The sequence below is a fragment of the Nerophis ophidion genome, linkage group LG07, assembly GCF_033978795.1.
Source record: "Nerophis ophidion isolate RoL-2023_Sa linkage group LG07, RoL_Noph_v1.0, whole genome shotgun sequence".
Lineage (NCBI taxonomy): Eukaryota > Metazoa > Chordata > Actinopteri > Syngnathiformes > Syngnathidae > Nerophis > Nerophis ophidion.
In genome coordinates this window covers 69,418,179-69,442,574 of record NC_084617.1, presented here as the reverse complement: position 1 = coordinate 69,442,574, position 24,396 = coordinate 69,418,179, and the positions used below count along the sequence as shown (strand labels likewise).

General features: G+C 43.2%; 1 protein-coding gene across 2 annotated transcripts in view; it reads right to left on the bottom strand.

Moving 5' to 3' along the window:
- The window catches only part of LOC133556752 (citron rho-interacting kinase), a 152,570-nt gene that overhangs the window by 43,674 nt on the left and 84,500 nt on the right, over positions 1 to 24,396 (bottom strand). Inside the window, exons 17-24 of one of the 2 annotated variants that reach the window (XM_061906997.1) lie at positions 21,606 to 21,799; positions 15,033 to 15,168; positions 14,855 to 14,959; positions 14,595 to 14,735; positions 13,866 to 13,985; positions 9,642 to 9,867; positions 1,185 to 1,343; positions 1,002 to 1,025 (exon numbers count right to left, since the gene is read on the bottom strand). In XM_061906997.1, coding sequence (XP_061762981.1) covers positions 1,002 to 1,025; positions 1,185 to 1,343; positions 9,642 to 9,867; positions 13,866 to 13,985; positions 14,595 to 14,735; positions 14,855 to 14,959; positions 15,033 to 15,168; positions 21,606 to 21,799 — 1,105 coding nt within the window. The remainder of the gene's footprint in view (positions 1 to 1,001; positions 1,026 to 1,184; positions 1,344 to 9,641; positions 9,868 to 13,865; positions 13,986 to 14,594; positions 14,736 to 14,854; positions 14,960 to 15,032; positions 15,169 to 21,605; positions 21,800 to 24,396) is intronic. The other variant, XM_061906998.1, reaches the window with a different exon arrangement.

Genomic DNA, 24,396 nt, shown 5'->3' with positions numbered 1-24,396 from the left:
GACCATAGTAACTAATTATATGACCATAGTAACTAACTAGATGACCGTAGTAACTAATTAAATGACCATAGTAACTGATTATATGACCATAGTAACTAATTAGATGACCATAGTAACTAATTAGATGACCATAGTAACTAATTAAATGACCATAGTAACTAATTGGATGACCATAGTAACTAATTATATGACCATAGTAACTAATTAGATGACCATAGTAACTAATTAGATGACCATAGTAACTAATTATATGACCATAGTAACTAATTATATGACCATAGTAACTAATTAGATGACCATAGTAACTAATTAGACGACCATAGTAACTAGTATATCATGCAAAAGCACAGATTCGAACCATTGAAATACTTTGTATAGTTCAAGACTTACGGTCATTTGAAGACATCACTGCACATCATGATGGCAGATATAGTTTCCATCTTAAAGATCTAAAAAAAATGATTTGGGAATGTCCGGCGGGCCGGATTGAAGAGCTTAATTTGCCCAGGTCTGTGCTAGAGAATGAAGAGTGCTTACTCCGCATGTCAACATCTCCATTCGGTGCCACACCAACAAAATGGGTCTGTTCTAAACCAAACTTAAAGACATATGTCAGTCAGATTTCAAATAATTCAACTTTTACTTTATAATAATATGATTTTAAAAAAATGATAATACCAGATGACTGAATAATACCTTCGGTTTGGATTGATTATGTGATAACGAGTCTTGTGCATGTCAGTATTCCAGATTACGCTGGAATAAATCGACCATAAAGTGGGAATGCTCTGCAAGTGACACCGGCTCAGCTTCGGCAACCGAGAAAAACTGCTTCAGATTTTGAAAGCGGTGCACTGCAAAGCTGAAAACGTACTTCTGACCTGGCAGGATGTGACATTTTTTTAAGCGTGCACGACTTTAAAAATCTGGCCTTTTTGAGGAATGAATGAGGCGAAAAGGAAGACGAGAGATACAAAACCAAACTGCAAAAAACAACTTACTTTCAAAAGTGACCCTCCTTCTCTCTGAAAGGTGTGTGGAAGAAAAAGGATAGTAAGGGGAAACTCTTGTATGTGCGAGTTTAATTTCAGTGTCTCTATGTGTGGGTCAGGGCCGGCTTGTTTAGTCCAGTATTTTGCCATCTTGAATCCTGAAACATGGTCATCCATTGTCTCCTCACTCACCTTCAGGCGTGGCAGCCTCCTTCCTGCGCCCGGAGTTGGACGGTGCCAGGCTGGCTGGAACCTGCTGGTGCTCCGGAGACTTCACCATGGCGGATATCAACATCTGTTGTCGTGCTGCGGCTGGCGTGGCGGCGTTGTTATAATCTTTATACTGGAGCGCTGGGGATGGGATGTCATTCACAACAAGTCGACCTCACAACAAACTTGAAAAGTCTAACAGATTACTCTTCATTCACAATTGAAGTTAAAAAAGTGCTCACACGGTCAATAAGGTGGGCACAGATCAACTTAATGTGTATTATATTAATCCATGACAGTATTTTTGTTGTAAATTGTGACGTGTGTCTTTTATAGCATATGGCTGTTGATCAACTATGCCTTGATTGTCAATCAATTACACTACTTCACTCTCTCGCTCTCTCTATCTCTGCTCCTCCTTTAAGAATGTTGCTGAGTACGCACACTTTCACAATTTGTTTTGTTTTTAACCCCTCTTAACCCTGTACATACATTGAAAATACACGCAATCTTGTCACAAAACACCGGATATTTGAGGCATCTAATAAACCCCGCCCGGACACCCCAGACAGTCTCGCAAAAGAGGACATGTCCGGGGCAAAGAGGACGTATGGTCAGTCTGAATGTACTCAACACTAGTAGTGACAGTGGCGGGCAGTGCGTTTCCCACCTTGGCCCCTACTTGCCGACCCTCCTGGTTTTCCCGGGAGACTCCCGAATTTCAATGGCCCTCCCGAAAATCATCCAGTCTCCTGAATTTCTCCCGATTTCCACCCAGACAACAATATTGGGGGCGTGCCTTAAAGGCACCACCTTTAGTGTTCTCCACAACCTGTCGTTATGTCCGTTATTCCTGCATACATCCAGCGTACCGACCCAGTTACATAATCAATGCGACTTGCACACAGGCACAAGTGAATCCCATCCATACTTTGTCAACAGGCATACAGGTCACACTGAGGGTGGCCGTATAAACAACTTTAACACTGTTACAAATATACGCCACACTGTCAACCCACACCAAACAAGAATGACAAACACATTTCGGGAGAACATCCGCACCGTAACACAACATAAACACATCAGAACATATACCAGAACCCCTTCCAGCACTAACTCTTCCGGGACGCCACAATATACTCGCATTTTGTTCACTAAAGTTGGCCTGCTCTAAAGTAACTACTTTACCCCCCTCTGATCTTAACTCATTAGTTCATATGCACCTGATCTGCAAGAGAATAAGAAGAAGTAGCAGCGTGGCTTAGCGTTGGTGTTTTCGTAAACTGCCATTTTCGGTACGAGGCTGTTGGTTACAAATATGCGCCACACTGTCAACCCACACCAAACAAGAATGACAAACACATTTCGGGACAACATCCGCACCGTAACACAACAGAACATATACCCAGAAACCCTTGCAGCACTAACTCTTCTGGGACGCTACAATATACACGCATTTTGTTCACAAAATTTTGCCTGCTCTAAAGTAACTACTCTACCCCCCTCTGATCTTAACTCATTAGTTCATATGCACCTGATCTGCAAGAGAATAAGAAGAAGTAGCAGCGTGGATTAGCGTTGGGGTTTTCGTAAACTGCCATTTTTGGTACGAGGCTGTTGGTTACAAATATGCGCCACACTGTCAGCCCACACCAAACAAGAATGACAAACACATTTCGGGAGAACATCCGCACCGTAACACAACATAAACACAACAGAACATATACCCAGAACCCCTTGCAGCACTAACTCTTCCGGGACGCTACAATATACACGCATTTTGTTCACAAAATTTTGCCTGCTCTAAAGTAACTACTCTACCCCCCTCTGATCTTAACTCATTAGTTCATATGCACCTGATCTGCAAGAGAATAAGAAGAAGTAGCAGCGTGGATTAGCGTTGGTGTTTTCGTAAACTGCCATTTTTGGTACGAGGCTGTTGGTTACAAATATGCGCCACACTGTCAACCCACACCAAACAAGAATGACAAACACATTTCGGGAGAACATCCGCACCGTAACACAACAGAAAATATACCCAGACCGCCTTGCAGCACTAACTCTTCCGGGACGCTACAATATACACGCATTTTGTTCACAAAATTTTGCCTGCTCTAAAGTAACTACTCTACCCCTCTCTGATCTTAACTCGTTAGTTCATATGCACCTGATCTGCAAGAGAATAAGAAGAAGTAGCAGCGTGGATTAGCGTTGGTGTTTTCGTAAACTGCCCTTTTTGGTACGAGGCTGTTGGTTACCAATATGCGCCACACTGTCAAACCACACCAAACAAGAATGACAAACACATTTCGGGGGAACATCCGCACCGTAACACAACAGAACATATACCCAGAACCCCTTGCAGCACTAACTCTTCCGGGACGCTACAATATACACGCATTTTGTTCACAAAATCTTGCCTGCTCTAAAGTAACTACTCTACCCCCCTCTGATTTTAACTCATTAGTTCATATGCACCTGATCTGCAAGAGAATAAGAAGAAGTAGCAGCGTGGATTAACGTTGGTGTTTTCGTAAACTGCCATTTTTGGTACGAGGCTGTTGGTTACAAATATGCGCCACACTGTCAACCCACACCAAACAAGAATGACAAACACATTTCGGGAGAACATCCGCACCGTAACACAACATAAACACAACAGAACATATACCCAGAACCCCTTGCAGCACTAACTCTTCCGGGACGCTACAATATACGTGCATTTTGTTCACAAAATTTTGCCTGTTCTAAAGTAACTACTCTACCCCCCTCTGATCTTAACTCATTAGTTCATATGCACCTGATCTGCAAGAGAATAAGAAGAAGTAGCAGCGTGGATTAGCGTTGGTGTTTTCGTAAACTGCCATTTTTGGTACGAGGCTGTTGGTTACAAATATGCGCCACACTGTCAACCCACACCAAACAAGAATGACAAACACATTTCGGGAGAACATCCGCACCGTAACACAACAGAACATATACCCAGAAACCGTTGCAGCACTAACTCTTCCGGGACGCTACAATATACACGCATTTTGTTCACAAAATTTTGCCAACTCTAAAGTAACTACTCTACCCCCCTCTGATCTTAACTCATTAGTTCATATGCACCTGATCTGCAAGAGAATAAGAAGAAGTAGCAGCGTGGATTAGCGTTGGTGTTTTCGTAAACTGCCATTTTTGGTACGAGGCTGTTGGTTACAAATATGCGCCACACTGTCAACCCACACCAAACAAGAATGACAAACACATTTCGGGAGAACATCCGCACCGTAACACAACAGAAAATATACCCAGAACCCCTTGCAGCACTAACTCTTCCGGGACGCTACAAAATACACGCATTTTGTTCACTAAATTTTGCCTGCTCTAAAGTAACTACTCTACCCCCCTCTGATCTTAACTCATTAGTTCATATGCACCTGATCTGCAAAAGAATAAGAAGTAGCAGCGTGGATTAGCGTTGGTGTTTTCGTAAACTGCCATTTTTGGTACGAGGCGGTTGGTTACAAATATGCGCCACACTGTCAACCCACACCAAACAAGAATGACAAACACATTTCGGGAGAACATCCGCACCGTAACACAACAAAAACACAACAGAACATATACCCAGAAACCCTTGCAGCACTAACTCTTCCGGGACGCTACAATATACACGCATTTTGTTCACAAAATTTTACCTGCTCTAAAGTAACTACTCTACCCCCCTCTGATCTTAACTCATTAGTTCATATGCACCTGATCTGCAAGAGAATAAGAAGAAGTAGCAGCGTGGATTAGCGTTGGTGTTTTCGTAAACTGCCATTTTTGGTACGAGGCTGTTGGTTACAAATATGTGCCACACTGTCAACCCACACCAAACAAGAATGACAAACACATTTCGGGAGAACATCCGCACCGTAACACAACATAAACACAACAGAACATATACCCAGAACCCCTTGCAGCACTAACTCTTCCGGGACGCTACAATATACACGCATTTTGTTCACAAAATTTTGCCTGCTCTAAAGTAACTACTCTACCCCCCTCTGATCTTAACTCATTAGTTCATATGCACCTGATCTGCAAGAGAATAAGAAGAAGTAGCAGCGTGGATTAGCGTTGGTGTTTTCGTAAACTGCCATTTTTGGTACGAGGCTGTTGGTTCAGTACTGAATTCCCACAAGACACACATCTAAAGTGAAACGTCATAAATACAGAAGTGTTTCCGCGGATTCAAGGAACTTTTTTTTTGTCATACCGGCAAACATTAGAGACACGAGATGACACAACATTAATTTTACCGGCATTTAAATGATGACTGCCGTGAAAGATGAGGTGTAGAAGTGTGCAGAACATCACCATAAGGTGCAGCCAAGCCTGTGACTAGCAGGACTCATGATGAGTCATGGCGGCCCGCCTGACATGAAAATACTCTGCCATCATTTCGTGAACGCTTTGCCTTCCCCAAACAAATACGTAAACCAAGCGTGTTCAAAGTATGGCCCAAAACAACTACTACTACTTCAAACTACAAACCCTGTTTCCATATGAGTTGGGAAAATGTGTTAGATGTACAGTTTGTAAATATAATGCTTGGTAATGCGCCACACATTTTCGATGAGAGACAGGTCTGGACTGCAGGCGGGCCAGGAAAGTACCCACACTCTTTTTGTTACGAAGCCACGCTGTTGTAACATATGCTGAATGTGGCTTGGCATTGTCTTGCTGAAATAAGCAGGGGCGTCCATGAAAAAGACGGCGCTTGGATGGCAGCATATGTTATTCCAAAACCTGTATGTACCTTTCAGCATTAATGGTGCCTTCACAGATGTGTAAGTTACCCATGCCTTGGGCACTAATGCACCCCCATACCATCTCAGATGCTGGCTTTTTAACTTTGCGTCGATAACAGTCTGGATGGTTCGCTTCCCCTTTGGTCCGGATGACACAATGTCGAATATTTCAAAAAACAATTTGAAATGTGGACTCGTCAGACCACAGAACACTTTTCCACTTAGCATCAGTCCATCTTAGATGATCTCGGGCCCAGAGAAGCCGGCGGCTTTTCTGGATGTTGTTGATAAGCTTTTTCATTTCGGGCTCCAGTACTCTGGAATGCCCTCCCGGTAAAAGTTCGAGATGCCACCTTAGTAGAAGCATTTAAGTCTCACCTTAAAACTCATTTGTATACTCTAGCCTTTAAATAGACTCCCTTTTTAGACCAGTTGTTCTGCCGTTTCTTTTCTTTTTCTCCTATGTCCCACGCTCCCTTGTGGAGGGGGTCCGGTCCAATCCGGTGGCCATGTAATGCTCGCCTGTGTATCGGCTGGGGACATCTCTGCGCTGCTGATCCGCCTCCGCTTGGGGTGGTTTCCTGCTGGCTCCGCTGTGAACGGGACTCTCGCTGCTGTGTTGGATCCGCTTTGGACTGGACTCTCGCGACTGTGTTGGATCCATTATGGATTGAACTTTCACAGTATCATGTTAGACCCGCTCGACATCCATTGCTTTCCTCCTCTCCAAGGTTCTCATAGTCATCATTGTCACCGACGTCCCACTGGGTGTGAGTTTTCCTTGCCCTTATGTGGGCCTACCGAGGATGTCGTAGTGGTTTGTGCAGCCCTTTGAGACACTAGTGATTTAGCGCTATATAAGTAAACTTTGATTGATTGATTGATTGATAAAAAGCTTTCGCTTTGCATAGTAGAGCTTTAACTTGCACATACAGATGTAGCGACCAACTGTATTTAGTGACAGTGGTTTTCTGAAGTGTTCCTGAGCCCATGTGGTGATATCCTTTAGATATTGATGTCGGTTTTTGATACAGTGCCATCTGAGGGATCGAAGGCCACGGTCATTCAATGTTGGTTTCCGGCCATGGCGCTTACATGGAGTGATTTCTCCAGGTTCTCTGAACCTTTTGATGATATTATGGACCATAGATGTTGAAATCCCTAAATTTCTTGAAAACGTCTTTGTAGCATATTCAACTGAATATGGGTTGAAAATAATTTGCAAATCATTATATTCCATTTATATTAACACAATTTCCCAACTCATATGGAAACAGGGTTTGTACTACCAAGGGCAAGTATTAATGAACAATTCAGTGAAATGATAACCATGTAATATCCTGTTTCTGCATAAGGAGAGACACATTCAACTAGAGCTGCCATCTCGTACCAGTCTAGTCACCATCCGTGGACTGCCAATGCTGAGCGAACACAGTCTGTACTGCATTCCTCAACTTTATCCATATTTATTGCCACCTTTCCCAACTCCTTTGTCACGTGTTGCTGGCATCAAATTCTAAAGTTAATGATTATTTGCAAAAAAAAAAAAAGTTTATCAGTTTGAACATTAAATATGTTGTCTTTGTAGCATATTCAACCGAATATGGGTTGAAAGTGATTTGCAAATCATTTTATTCCGTTCATCTAACACAATTTCACAACTCATATGGAAACGGGGTTTGTAATATTGCCCAAAAAATGCCAAATAATGTCTTACCTTATACACACACCATAATAATACTTGTATGTTGAAGCACAGTACAATCCATCAAGCGGTGTGGCTTTACAGCTTACCATCCATCCATCCATCCATTTTCTACCGCTTATTCCCTTTTGGGGTCGCGGGGGGCGCTGGCGCCTATCTGAGCTACAATCGGGCGGAAGGCGGGGTACACCCTGGACAAGTCGCCACCTCATCGCAGGGCCTACAGCTTACCAAAGTCGTGCTAAAACATTTTGAGTGCTGTGTAATGTTCGATATTTTCAATGAAACACATAAAATGTTGGCGTTCTTTACTTGAGTTATATTGCCATCATACACTATATTGCCAAAAGTATTTGGCCACCCATCCAAATGATGAGAAGCAGCTGTCCTAATCACTTGGCCCGGTGTATAAAATCAAGCACTTAGGCATTTGTGAAAGAATGGACCGCTATCAGTGATTTCCAGTATGGAGATGTCATAGGATGCCACCTGTGCAACAAATCCAGTCGTGAAATTTCCACGCTCCTAAATATTCCAAAGTCAACTTTATTATAAGAAAAGTGAAGGGTTTGGGAACAACAGCAACTCAGCCATGAACTGGTAGGCCACGTAAACTGACAGAGAGGGGTCAGCAGAGGCTAAAGCGCATAGTGCAAAGACTTTCTGCACAGTCAGTTGCTACAGAGCCCCAAACTTCTTGTGACCTTCAAATTAGCCCACGTACAGTACGCAGAGAGCTTCATGGAATGGGTTTCCATGGCCGAGCAGCAGCATCTAAGCCATACATCACCAAGTCCAATCCAAAGTGGTGTAAAGCACGTAGCCACTGGACTGATGAGTCACGCTTTTCTATCTGGCAATCTGATGGACCAGTCTGGGTTCGGAGGTTGCCAGGAGAACGCTACATTCCGGACTGCATTGTGCAGAGTGTGAAATTTGGTAGAGGAGGAATTATGGTGTGAGGTTGGTTTTTCAGGAGTTGGGCTTGGCCCCTTTGTTCCAGTGAATGGAACTTTGAATGCTCCAGGATACCAAACATTTTTGAAAATTCCACGGGATGGCACTTCAAGTTCATATGTGAATATAGTGAGTATACCGTATTTCCTTGTAATGCCGCAGGGCATATAGTATGCGCCTGTCTTGAATTACTGCCGGGTCAAACTCGCTTCCCAAAATAAAAAGCTCATGCTTACTATTACCGCCTGGTCAAACTCGTGACGTCACGAGTGACACTTCCCCTGTCATCATTTTCAAAATGGAGGAGGCAGATTTCAATACCGGTAATTTGAAATTGCATAAAGGGAAGACGATTAAGAGATATTCAGTAGGATTTAAGGTCCAAGCTTACATCACACTCAATTTTTTACAGCATACCTTTGGTAACTGCTGGAGTGAAAAGAGGTTTTAAAATAATTAGCGCATGCTTACTTTTACCGCATGCCTTTGGTAAGCGCAGGAGTGAGAAAGGGTTTTAAATTAATTAGCGCCCCGGCAGCAGTTCAAGGAAATACGGTAGTATAGTTCAGTCTACACACATCTCTTATGTATGACTGCCATCTACTGGTCACACTTATCATTACACCATGTACCAAATTAAATACAGAATTAATAACACAAATATTTTTTTCTTTAAATATATGTTTAAATGTTTTACATGCACGTTGCTATTCATGCAAATTAGATATGACATCATCCGGATCAAACCCACCACTGCAAATAGATAACATTGCTTCTAAACTGCGCCTTGGCTGATACTTACATTTTTTTTTAGCAAGTTGATTTGTTTCTTTGCTCCTCTCAGCATTTCAAAAATAACCATTTCAGAATTTAGACCCAGTTCCCATGGCAACAATGCGAGAGAGAAATAACTGACCCAAACTTACTGATGGACTTTTTCTTCTCCATTTTTTTTTTTAGAAGAAAAGAGAAATTGCTGCAGGACACGCTTCTCACCTTCTTCTCTCAACGATCGCAACTCTGCTCTCATTTTCTGAAGAGCGTCTTCAAGCTCAGTGCAGCGAATTCGTTCTTTGTCCAGCGCCGCCTTCATGTCACTGTACTGCAGGGGGACTGGCTGGATGGTGGGCACAGGGGAGACTTGACCCTGACTCTGTCCCTGGACCTGGGCCTGAGCGGCTATGGTGGTCAACAGGTCCTCACGCCGACGTCCGAAAAGACCCTGAAGGATCGACAATTAGGAGTACGATTTATGGCAGCGCAAAGAGGTTTCAGGGAATATAAACAACCATTTACACAGAGTGACTCATACTTAATCGCACATTTATAATCAAGTAATTAGCACTCCTTGTCAGATTCCTTCGAATGAGTCCCTTGAATATTTGACTTACATACAATAGGAAGTAAAAGCGCTTAGTACTAGCTTTGGAAGAAGAGTAATTATATCCCACAGCCTATCTTGCAGATTGTATTGTACCATATGTTCCGGCAAGAAACCTGCGTTCAAAGAACTCTGGCTTATTAGTGATTCCCAGAGCCCAAAAAAAGTCTGCGGGCTATAGAGCGTTTTCTATTCGGGCTCCAGTACTCTGGAATGCCCTCCCGGTAACAGTTAGAGATGCTACCTCAGTAGAAGCATTTAAGTCCCATCTTAAAACTCATTTGTATACTCTAGCCTTTAAATAGACCCCCATTTTAGACCAGTTGATCTGCCGTTTATTTAGTTTTCTCCTCTGCCCCCCTCTCCCTCGTGGAGGAGGGTGGAGGGACAGAGGTCCTCTGGCCATGGATTAAGTGCTGGCTGCCCAAAGTCGGGACCCGGGGTTGGACCGCTCGCCTGTGCATCTGTTGCGGACATCTCTCCGCTCGGGATGGTCTCCTGCTGGCCCCACTATGAACTGGACTCTCGCTATTATGTTAGATCCACTATGGACTGGACTTCCACAATATTATGTCAGACCCACTCGATGTCCATTGCATCCGGTCTCCCTCTAGAGGATAGGGGGTCACCCACATTTGCGTTCCCCATCAAGGTTTCTCATAGTCATTCTCATCGATGTCCCACTGGGTTGTGAGTTTTTCCTTGCCCCTATGTGGGCGTTGAACCATGGATGTCGTTGTGGCTTGTGCAGCCCTTTGAGATACTTCAATCAATCAATCAATGTTTATTTATATAGCCCCAAATCACAAATGTCTCAAAGGACTGCACAAATCATTACGACTACAACATCCTCGGAAGAACCCACAAAAGGGCAAGGAAAACTCACACCCAGTGGGCAGGGAAAATTCACATCCAGTGGGACGCCAGTGACAATGCTGACTATGAGAAACCTTGGAGAGGACCTCAGATGTGGGCGACCCCCCCCTCTCTAGGGGACCGAAAGCAATGGATGTCGAGCGGGTCTAACATGATACTGTGGAAGTTCAATCCATAGTGGCTCCAACACAGCCGCGAGAGTTCAGTTCAAGCGGATCCAAGACAGCAGCGAGAGTCCCGTCCACAGGAAACCATCTCAAGCGGATCAGCAGCGTAGAGATGTCCCCAACCGATACAGGCGAGCGGTCCATCCTGGGTCCCGAAGAGCGGTCCATCCTGGGTCTCGACTCTGGACAGCCAGTACTTCATCCATGGTCATCGGACCGGACCCCCTCCACAAGGGAGGGGGGGACATAGGAGAAAGAAAAGAAGCGGCAGATCAACTGGTCTAAAAAGGAGGTCTATTTAAAGGCTAGAGTATACAGATGAGTTTTAAGGTGAGACTTAAATGATTCTACTGAGGTAGCATCTCGAACTGTTACCGGGAGGGCATTCCAGAGTACTGGAGCCCGAACGGAAAACGCTCTATAGCCCGCAGACTTTTTTTGGGCTCTAGGAATCACTAATAAGCCGGAGTCTTTTGAACGCAGATTTCTTGCCGGGACATACGGTACAATACAATCGGCAAGATAGACTGGAGCTAGACCGTGTAGTATTTTATACGTAAGTAGTAAAACCTTAAAGTCACATCTTTAGTGCACAGGAAGCCAGTGCAGGTGAGCCAGTACAGGCGTAATATGATCAAACTTTCTTGTTCTTGTCAAAAGTCTAGCAGACGCATTTTGTACCAGCTGTAATCTTTTAATGCTAGACATGGGGAGACCCGAAAATAATACGTTACAGTAATCGAGGCGAGACGTAACAAACGCATGGATAATGATCTCGGCGTCTTTAGTGGACAGAATGGAGCGAATTTTAGCAATATTATGGAGATGAAAGAAGGCCGTTTTAGTAACGCTTTTAATGTGTGACTCAAAGGAGAGAGTTGGGTCGAAGATAATACCCAGATTCTTTACAGAGTCACCTTGTTTTATTATTTGGTTGTCAAATGTTAAAGTTGTATTATTAAATAGAGGTCGGTGTCTAGCAGGACCGATAATCAGCATTTCCGTTTTTTTGGCATTAAGTTGCAAAAAGTTAGCGGACATCCATTGTTTAATTTCATTAAGACACGCTTCCAACTGACTACAGTCCGGCGTGTTGGTCAGCCTTAGGGGCATGTAGAGTTGGGTGTCATCAGCATAACAGTGAAAGCTAATACCGTATTTGCGTATGACGTCACCCAGCGGCAGCATGTAGATGCTGAAGAGTACAGGGCCAAGGACCGAACCCTGGGGAACTCCACACGTTACCTTAACATAGTCCGAGGTCACACTGTTATGGGAGACGCACTGCATCCTATCAGTAAGATAAGAGTTAAACCATGACAGGGCTGAGTCTGACATACCAATTCGTGTTTTGATACGCTCTAATAAAATATTATGATCGACGGTATCGAAAGCAGCGCTAAGATCAAGGAGCAGCAACATAGATGACGCATCAGAGTCCATCGTTGTGATTGTGATTTAGGGCTTTATAGATGTGAAATATATTTATATAGCGCTGATTCAAAGTTCTTTACATTGTGAAAACCAATATCTAAGTTACATTTTTAAACCAGTGTGGGTGAAACTGGGAGCAGGTGGATAAAGTGTCTTGCCCAAGGACACAACAGCAGAAGTGGGGATCAAACCTGGAACCCTCAAGCTCTACCAACCGGGTTATACCACAGCTATATGTTATAAATGTTCACGGTGGTCTGTAAATATAGGGGGTTTACTATATTTTTTTTAGTAGACAGCGATGATAATTTCAATGAAAAACATGTATGTCCTCATATTTTTATTTGTGTTTTGTGTCAATTCAAAAAAATCCAATGGTGATCCGTTCTTGTTTATCCTCAGTGAAAACTTCCTGGATGTGAAAAAAAAAAAAAAAAACAGAGGGCGGAAACTTCCAGATAGTACTTCCGAATCCTGAGGTGGATAATGAACAAGTTGGTAAAGATCATCACAGGTTAAGACACTGACTCCAAGTGGTGTGTTTGTGTGTCTCGCTTCTGAATCTGGATGGGTATTATCTTGAGGTAACGAGGCTAAAAAAAACGATGCCCTCATCCTCCTTCTCTTCATCATCATTGTCATAGAGATTTTTTTTTTTCTTTTTAACTTGAGGTATCATCTTTAACTGTCTTCCTGGACAAATATTTGATTGATTGATGGGCAGCACGGTTGGAACAGGGGTTAGTGCATGTGCCTCACAATACGAAGGTCCTGAGTAGTCCTAGGTTCAATCCTGCTCTCGGGATCTTTCCGTGTGGAATTTGCATGTTATTCCCGTGACTGCGTGGGTTACCTCCGGGTACTCCGGCTTCCTCCTTCTTCCAAAGACATACATCTGGGGATAGGTTGATTGGCAACACTAAATTGGCCCTAGTGTGTGAATGTGAGTGTGAATGTTGTTTGTCTATCTGTGTTGGCTATGGCGACTTGTCCTTCCGCCCGAATGCAGCTGAGATCCAGCAGCCCCGCGACTCCCCTAAAAAGGGACAAGCGGTAGAAAATGGATGGATGGATGATTGATTGATTGATTGATAATGAGAACCAGCATGTTTTTGGTCCATCCATCCATCCATTTTCTACCCGCTTATTCCCTTCGAGGCGCGGGGGGCACTGGTCCCTATCTCAACTACAATCGGGCGGAAGGCGGGGTCAGTTTTTGTTTTTATCAGAGTTACAAATTTTACACAACCAGCCAACTTCACTGGTTTTGGGTTTTGTACTCTGTATCTGATCAAAACCGATATTTACAGGTCACCCCTACTACTTAGAAACAATACAACTAAATAAAGAAAGCCACGTCACCTTTTTCTTCTTTGAACCACCATGGGCCTGGGTCTGGAGAAAGTCTATGAGCTTGGTCTGCTGGGTGATAGTGCCCTCCATTTTCACCTTCTCATGGGAGTATACAGCCTGCAGGTGGAGCTAAGTGAACATCACTACTGCCATGAATTTCTCGTTAAATACTTGGCTTCACACAGAAAGACAGATAAGGGTGAAGACATGCAAACATAGGGGACACATTTTTAGTCAACATCTAACTTTTGGGAAGATGAAATGAATATGAACAAGGTGGAGCGGTGACCGCTTTGGTACCCTGCTCTCAAAGCTACGAACCAGGAAAACAACATTGTATGTTATCACCACAGAATGCAGCAATTTACTGTATGATTTTTATCCAAGTATAATTAGTATGATGTATAAAAGGGGCAACTTGTTCAAAGTTACATTTTACAAATCAAAACCATAAAAAGACCACCAGTGGCTGGCTTACTGGTTCTTACCATTAGTGGTTTAGGAGAAATTAAAAGTTAAACTTTGTCAACACTTGAACCAAAAGGATGTTTACTCTGATACACGTCGACATACATGGACTCATTTTTCAAAGAAATGACCCCTTTGGCTCTCAAACTGTAGTCGACCAAAGAGGTTTTTACATTTTCTAAAACTGAGACGCCCCTACTGTACAGTTTATCTTATGTGTTAATACGGTCATGCTTCAAAAAAAAAATAAAAGTCAATAGGCAGCAGCACCTGGATGTTCTCCAGCTGATATTCCAGGTCAGTTCTTTCAGTTTTTAGTAAGTCCGTCTGGTCCAGGGCGTCCTGTAGTCCCTGGGTCAGTCGAAAAATGTGTGCCTTCTGAGCATCCATCTGCTGTTGCACCTTCTCTTGCTATAAAACAACAACAGGTTATCGTAATCAGTTTTCCATACTGTATGTGTTTTGTCTATTGTGACTTTCAATCTTATTCAAGATTTGTGTAAATAAGAACGAGAAAACTCTTAATGGACCTCATCCAATAGTCGCTGTTTCAGATCTCTCTCACTCTCCAGCTTTTGCTGCAAAGTGCGAGCGTTCATCTCCAGTATTGCGTGCTTCTTCTCCAAATCATTCAGCTATGGAAAAAAAATATTCAATTGTTTAGGACGAAAAATGTGTGTAATACAATAAGAGAATGCAAACGCTCACAGTCTCTGCGAGACTCTCAGCTTTGAGTTTCTGGTCTTTGAGGATCTGCTGGAGTGCCAGGATCTCCGCTTTGTGCTCCTTAACTGCCTGGTCCACAGCCTGGCGAGACTCCGAGCTGCGCTGCTCTGCACGGATCCTAGGAGATACAGAGAACTATTATCATCTATCCGTCCATTTTCTATACTGCGTGTCCTCATTAGGAACATGGGTGAGCTGTAGCCTATCCCAGCAGACGTTGGGTGAAAGGTGACTGTGTCTAATCAGTCTACAATGTGTTTTACGGAAGCCCAAGTACTCGAACTAAACCCATGCGGGCACATCAGAGCATGTTTACCAACTTCCAAATCTTGAAAAATTTACTCTCGTGGTAGACAAACTACTCCATATTGACATTGGAAAATGGACCGCTTTGCAAAGGCATGCTGAACCACCCTGTATCACCATCAAAGACTATCAACTAGAGGTCGTCAGCCAGTTCACATACCTTGGCTCCACCATCACTGACAACCTCTCACTGGAAGCAGAGATCAACAAGAGGATCGGCAAAGCATCCACAACCTTGGCCAGGTTGTCGCAAAGAGTGTGGAACGACAGCATAATGACAATAAACACCAATATCGCTGTTAATCGTGTCTGCGTGCTAAGTATTCTCTTGTACGCCACGGAATCCTGGACTCTGTACTCCTCGCAGGAGAAGAGGCTAAGTGCCTTTCACATGCGCTGCCTCCGACAAATGTGATGGCCCAAGATGCTGAACCACCCTGTATCACCATCAACGACTATCAACTAGAGGTCGTCAGCCAGTTCACATACCTGGGCTCCACCATCACTGACAACCTCTCACTGGAATCAGAGCTCAACAAGAGGATCCGCAAGGCATCCACAACCTTGGCCAGGTTGTCGCAAAGAGTGTGGACCAACAGCATGCTGACAATAAACACCAAGATCGCTGTGTATCGTGTCTGCGTGCTAAGTACTCTCTTGTACGCCAGTGAATCCTGGACTCTGTACTCCTCGCAGGAGAAGAGGCTAAGTGCCTTTCACATGCGCTGCTTCCGACAAATGTGATGGCCCAAGATGCTGAACCACCCTGTGTCACCATCAATGACTATCAACTAGAGGTTGTCAGCCAGTTCACATACCTTGGCTAAACCATCACTGACAACCTATCACTGTAGGCAGAGATCAACAAGAGGATCGGCAAAGCATCCACAACCTTGGCCAGGTTGTCGCAAAGAGTGTGGAACAACTGCATGCTAACAATAAACACCAAGATCGCTGTGTATCGTGACTGCGTGCTAAGTACTCTCTTGTACGCCAGCGAACCCTGGCCTCTGTGCTCCTCGCAGGAGAAGAGGCTAAGTGCCTTTCACATGCGCTGCCTCCGACAAATGTGATGGCCCAAGATGCTGAACCACCTTGTATCACCATCAACGACTATCAACTAGAGGTCGTCAGCCAGTTCACATACCTTGGCTCCACCATCACTGACAACCTCTCACTGGAAGCAGAGATCAACAAGAGGATCGGCAAAGCATCCACAACCTTGGTCAGGTTGTCGAAAAGAGTGTGGACCAACAGCATGATGACAATAAACACCAAGATCGCTGTGTATCGTGACTGCGTACTAAGTACTCTCTTGTACGCCAGCGAATCCTGGACTCTGTACTCCTCGCAGGACAAGAGGCTAAGTACCTTTCACATGCGCTGCCTCCGACAAATGTGATGGCCCAAGATGCTAAACCACCCTGTATCACCATCAACTACTATCAACTAGAGGTCATCAGCTAGTTCACGTACCTTGGCTCCACCATCACTGACAACCTATCACTGTAGGCAGAGATCAACAAGAGGATCGGTAAGGCATCCACAACCTTGGCCAGGTTGTCGCAAAGAGTGTGGAACAACAGCATGCTGACCATAAACACCAAGATCGCTCTTAATCGTGTCTGCGTGCTAAGTACTCTCTTGTACGCCACAGAATCCTGGACTCTTTACTCCTCGCAGGAGAAGAGGCTAAGTGCCTTTCACATGCGCTGCCTCCGACAAATGTGATGGCCCAAGATGCTGAACCACCCTGTATCACCATCAAAGACTATCAACTAGAGGTCGTCAGCCAGTTCACATACCTTGGCTCCACCATCACTGACAACCTCTCACTGGAAGCAGAGATCAACAAGAGGATCGGCAAAGCATCCACAACCTTGGCCAGGTTGTCGCAAAGAGTGTGGACCAACAGCATGATGACAATAAACACCAAGATCGCTGTGTATCGTGCCTTCGTGCTAAGTACTCTCTTGTACGCCAGCGAATCCTGGACTCTGTACTCCTCGCAGGAGAAGAGGCTAAGTGCCTTTCACATGCGCTGCCTCCGTTGCATACTCGGGATTACATGGAGTGATCGTGCTGATGCAAGTCCAGATTCCCTGCATGGTCACTTTCCTTCGTCAGCGTCGCCTTTGGTGGCTGAGCCATGTGCGTCAAATGGACGATGGCCGGATCCCCAAACACATCCTCTACGCAGAGCTTGCCTTAGGCAAGAGGACAACGGGACGGCCACATCTCCGCTTCAAGAATGTTAGCAAGCGTAACCTGAAAGCGCTCGACATGGACCTGAACACCTGGGAAGATCTTGCTCAGGACAGATCCAGCTGGAGACACACCGTGAATACTGGACTGAAAGCTGGCGAGGCAAAACTCCACCAGCTTGCAGATGAGAAGCGAGCTCAGAGAAAGAGCAAACCACTACATCCTGTAGCTGACTCGACCTACAAATGCACCAAGTGCAACAGAGACTGACACTCCCGTGTGGGTCTGCAGATGCTCCATGACCAACTAAAACATATCCAAGAGGCGCCAATCCATTGTCTTCTGAGAATTACGAATGCCAACAATGCCAACAACAATTGACTATTGACTTAAGAAAAGTAGCCTTTGCTACGGTTCTTACCTACTAAATGTCTCTTAAGTGCGAGATAGCGTTTGAATACCAAATGATCCTTGCCCACATCAACTAAAAACATGTTTGGAAATAAATATTCAGAACACCAAGTGGTAAACCCTTGAGGGAATATGCTGGAACCTTTTGAATCCAGCGTGTGTAGGTGGAGGCGAGCAACAACATTAATAGCAAACAACACCTACCATTGGAGAGAATGTCGAGGTATATTTTCCCTGAATATATAACAGATGCTGTACAGTCATTACAGTACATCAATGCTTACTGATGGTTGTTTGACAACCAAAACATTTGGAGGTTGCTCTTTCATCATTCACAAAATAGGATGACGCGGACTTCTTTTGACATAAAGAGTCGACGTCATAAATAGAGAAGAATAAAATGTATACTACAAATAGGGCTGGACGATATATCGATATATCGGTTTGTCTCTGTGCTATATAGAAAATGACTATATCGTGAAGTTCGAGTATACGTTCTCACAAAGTTGCTTTTAGCTGCTGGCATTACACTAAATTTGTAGTCTCTCCTTCTCACAGACGAAAAACACACCTTCTTACATACGTCACATATGTATACGCCCTCGCGGAGCAGAAAGGTAGCAGCATGGGTAACATTAGCTGTGATGCTAGTGGTAGTACTAGAGAAAGAAGGTGCGAATCTGGTAACAAATGAAGGGAGAATTCATTACCAAGAAAAACCGCAGGGGGTCCATCATCTGGTGGTGGTTTGGTTTCAACTGGGAATATGTCGAACAGACAACCATAATTTGTCAAGTATGTGGCAAAAGCGTTTCTACAAAAAGTAGCATTACTGCTAATATGTAGCATCAATTGAAAAGTCACCCGCTAGAGAATGAAGAGTGCTTACTCCGCATGTCACCATCTTCATTTGCTTACACACAAACAAATGAAGGAAGAATTAATTACCAAGAAAAACAGCAGGGGGTCCATCGTCTGGCGGTGGTTTGGCTTCAACTGGGAATATGTCGAACAGACCACCGTAATTTGTCAAGTATGTGGCAAAAACGTTGCTACAAAAAGTAGCATTACTGCTAATATGTAGCATCATTTGAAAAGTCACCCGCTAGAGAATAAAGAGTGCTTACTCCGCATGTCAACATCTGCATTTGGTGCCATACGCCCACACCACCAAAATGCTATGGCAAACATTTTCAGACCAACACCGTATGAAAAAACTAGTCAACAAAAAAAGGAGATCATCCACGCAGTAAACTACCACATAGCGAAGGACATACAGTATTTTAATTTCCCATTATGCAGCCCATTTTTATTTGACACTTAATGAAATATCTTGTGTGACATCATGCACAAAAGTGCAGTTTATTTGTTTTAAACTACTGTAGTGGCGTTCTGTACAAAAAGTGCACTTTAATTTAGTATTGTTTTGATAAGTCATCTTAGTGACATCATGCACAAAAGTGCACTCATAGCTTGTTTTAAAATGTCTCTGACAATCTTGCGCTTTCTGTTTTCGAAATGACATGAATGTTTGTGCCACTGCTTAATAACTGTTTAATAAATAAGGTTTTGGTCAATTGACTTAGTAGTGATTACCCTCTCTGCATGAAAGTTTAAAATGAGCATATAGACACAACAAACTCCCTTCCTGTCTCTCATGGACATACACCTGTTGTTGTTGACTATGGACTAGCGACTGCACAAGATCAAGGTCGCGTAACAGAGACACGCTGCAGGCTTACACACAAACATGCATCCAAAAAAATACACGCCACACATACACCCCCCACCCCCCTCCCCCCAACCCAACGCCCTCAACGGAAATCCCATAGGGGTGATGAAAGGATGGTCGGCGCCTGAGAGCTGCGGCCTACCACCATGACTCCGCACTCCCTCCCCTCTGTTGCTAGATATCTCGAGATGTACGTTGGAATATGTATATGTGCTTTGCTATGTAGTTTTTTTGCCCCACTCCAGACTGGGCCCCCTTAGGAGCCCAGTAGAGATTGTATTTTTTTTACTCATCCTTCCCCAGCGTTTTATCTTTTTCCCCATTTTTTACAGGGCGCCTTGTTGCGACCCGTCAGCGTTTCTGTTCTGTAACCCTGTACACTGTTTGTTTGTCTAAACTTGAACGGGTTTGTGCTGAAAACAAAGTTTCATTGTACTTATTCAATGACAATAAAGACCTATCTATCCATCTATCTATCTATCTGTTAATACAGTATGAACAAGATTGTTTTAATGTACACACATAGAATCTTCATTCTGTTCATTTTGTCATGTCTGTTTAGTTATGTTCTGTTTTGTTTTTGACTCCATTAGTTCCTGTTTTTGCGCACTCTTTGTTTGTTGTTACCAATTAATTGTCTTTAAACACACCTGGTTCATTTGGACTTATGCACCCGTTAATCACCACAGTATTTAAGCCTGTAGTTGCCAGGCAGTCATCCTGGCAACATCACCCTCTATCACCTCCTACACACCCATGTTATCCATGCCGATGATCCATGCTCTTTCTCGGTCCAAGTAAGTTTTTCATGCCACAGTTTATAAGTTTTGTTCTATGTTCATAGTTCTCCCATTGTGCGAGTTTTAGTTTTCATAGCCAAGTTTTGAACCTCCGCTGAGAGCGCCTTTTGTTTATACCCTTTGTTTTTGTAATATTTTTGAGTTAAGATTAAAGATGTCATTACCTTCACGCCATGTCCGTTCCAATCGCTTTGCACCACGGGAAAACAAACCACACCGTAGTCCTCGCCTTGACACATTCAAGGCTAAGGCAAAATATCGAGATATATATCTACCACCTCAGGAACATTGCGAAACTCCGCCCCTCACTCACTCTCTCTGATGCCGAGAGGCTCGTCCACGCCTTTGTCTCCTCCAGGCTCGACTACTGCAACGCACTTCTTGTCGAGATCCCCAACAAGAACATTCAAAAGCTGCAGTACATACAAAATAGTGCTGGAAGGATCCGGATGAGAGTGCGGAAACATGACCACATTACACCAACTCTCAAATCCCTTCACTGGCATCCTGTTCCACTCAGGATTGAATTCAAAATCTCCCTACTAACACAACAGTGCCTCCATGGAAATGCCCCCCTCTACCTCAAAGAACTGCTCACCACCAAATCCTCCACATGACACCTCCGCTCCAAACAGGCTAACCTCCTCCAACCTCCACGGACAAAGCTACGAACTATGGGAGACCGGGCTTTCTCCTCCGCTGTTCCCAGTCTGTGGGTCGCTCTCCCTGACCACCTGAGGGCACCTCAGACTGTGGATGCTTTTAAAATAGGCTTAAAAACCCAATCTTTTTAAAAAAAGACTTTTTTTAGACATGCATGCTGGCACTAGCTATTGGGCTGTTTCTAGTTTTATATTTGTATTATCTTTTTATTATTATTACTATTTTTTTACACTGTGGCACTTTGAGGTTGTTTGCTCGACGTAAAGTGTTTTTTGGCAAATAAAATCTATTATTATTATTATTATTATTATTATTATTATTATTATGTCATGTATGGCGACATGGCCCAAAAAATATTGAGATACTAAAAAAAGGCCATGTCGCCCAGCCCAAACTCCAAAATCACCAAAGGGTATTTAAATCAGTTATTGTACTTACCTGCTCTGTTTCTCTGTATCCAACATTCTTTGGACATCCCTGGTCCTCCTTTCAGCCTGGTTTTTCTCTTCTTCTAGTGTTGCCCTCCAGGCGTCCCACTGCCTCTCCTTTTCCAGCAGCTCGTCATTTAAGCTTTCCAGTTCCACGACTTGCTCCTCCAACATGGTGCATGTGGTCTTTAGTGTCCCAAGATTCTGGTAAAAAGACATACACAACACAAAAATGGTGTAGATATTTGTGTTTTGGTTGATTGTGTCGTTTTTGGTGCCACGTTAGTAAGGTGCATGACGGTTATGATAAATACCGTATTTCCTTGAATTGCTGCCGGGTATATAGTATGCGCCTGTCTAGAATTACTGTCGGGTCAAACTTGTTTTGCAAAATAATTCAATCAATCAATGTTTATTTATATAGCCCTAAATCACAAATGTCTCAGAGGACTGTACAAACCATTACGACTACGACATCCTCGGAGGAACCCACATAAGGGCAAGGAGAACTCACACCCAGTGGGACGCCAGTGACAATGATGACTATGAGAACCTTGGAGAGGACCGAAAGCAATGGATGTCGAGCGGGTCTAACATGATACTGTGAAAGTTCAATCCATAGTGGCTCCAACACAGCCGCGAGAGTGCAGTTCAAAGCGGATCCAAGACAGCAGCGAGAGTCCCGTCCACAGGAAACCATCCCAAGCGGAGTCGGATCAGCATCCTGGCTCCCGACGAGCGGTCCATTTAGCGCATGCTTAGCATTACCGCCGGCTCAGGATTAACGCCGGGTCAAACTCGTTTCGCAAAATATTATTTTTATTAGCGCATTTCTAGAATCTGCGATGAGGTGGCGACTTGTCCAGGGTGTACCCCGCCTTCCGCCCGATTGTAGCTGAGATAGGCGCCAGCGCCCCCCGTGACCCCAAAAGGGAATAAGCGGTAGAAAATGGATGGATGGGCATGTCTAGAATTTCCGCCGGGTCAAACTTGTTTCGCAAAATAATTAGCATATGCCTTGAATTTCCACCGGGTCAAACTCGTCACGTCACGAGTGACACTTCACCTGTCATCATTTTCAACATGGAGGAGGCTGATTTCAATCATTTGAAATCGCATAAAGGGAAGAAGATTAAGAGCTATTCAGAAGGATTTAAGGTCCAAGCTATTGAATATGCTAAAAAGAAGAGTAAGCAGCTATGTTTTATTTTCATTATTCACATGTGAATAATGCTGTATAATGGAGTGTATTTATATTATTTGCATGTGAATAATGCCATATGATAGACTCTATTTATATTATTCACATGTGAATAATGCTGTATAATAGACTGTATTTATATTATTCACATGTGAATGATGCCATATGATAGACTCTATATTATTCACATGTGAATAATGCTGTATAATAGACTGTATTTATATTATTCACATGAGAATAATGCTGTATAATAGACTGTATTTATATTACTTACATGTGAATAATTCTGCATATAATAGACTATATTATTCACAAGTGAATAATGCTGTATAATAGACTGTATTTATACTATTCTAACATGTGAATAATGCTGTATAATAGACTATTTATATTATTTAAATGTGAATAATGCTGTATAATAGACTGTATTTATATTATTCACATGTGAATAATGCTGTATAATAGACTGTATTTATATTATTCACATGTGAATAATGCTGTATAATAGACTGTATTTATAGTATTTTAACATGTGAATAATGTTGTATAATTGACTGTATTTATATTATTCACATGTGAATAATGCTGCATGATAGACTGTATTTATATTATCCATATGTAAAAAAAATACCCAAGTGCTTATTGTTCATTGTGAGCGAACTGTGAATCTGATTTTTTCCCCAGGGTTCAATAAAGTACTTTCTGTTCTATTCTCTAAAGTTAGGATCAAGCAATCCAAATATGTTTTATTTGGAGACCCTTGGTCAGCACTCCATGACTTCCTGGCACATTAGCTAGAATTTAGAAAACATTTATAAATTGCAGATTGCAAAACTGATTGACACCAACATTGAATATTTTTCTCTCTGGTGTGTGCAATAAATAACTATTCATATTCACACCTATTTTAAAGTATGCAGTGTTTGCCATACATGCATTTATTTGTGGCGGGCTGCTATCAAGGTACACCCTTAAAATTTATAGTGAGAAGATTTGTATTGAAATGGTAAATGGTCTGTATTTATATAGCGCCTTAATATACCTGGAATGATACCCAAAGCCCTTTCCATTATTCATCACACTCACTCCTTCACACACACATTTGCAAAGTGATGGCAGAAGCTGCCATGCAAAGCGCTAAACACGACCCATCAGGAGCAGTTTGGGTTTAGGTGCCTTGCTCAGGGACACCTCGTCATGAGCTCCAACCTGTAACTCTGCTGTTACAAGATGGCCACTCTTCCCACTGAGCCATGCCGCCCCAGATTATTAATGCATCATTTTAGGATGAAAATAAAAATAGTGAAACCTGTTTAATTCCAAGGAGGCTGCAAAGAAATAAGTACAAAACAAAGATAAACGTTACATTTCTGTTTTTGGCCTGATTGTTGTTCCTGGCTGTGTCTTGCTCTTTTCTTTCTCTCCCTCTCTCTCTCTCGCCCCTCAGTTGCCATGGCACCAGTGGAAGGCGGTAGAATTTACCACACCTGACTGCAAGTACCACCAACTTCTTAAGCTGTGGCCTGCCCTGCTTTTCCCCCCCTCATTAACACCAAGGAAATATTAAGAATGTTATAATAATTATCATTAAGAACTAATT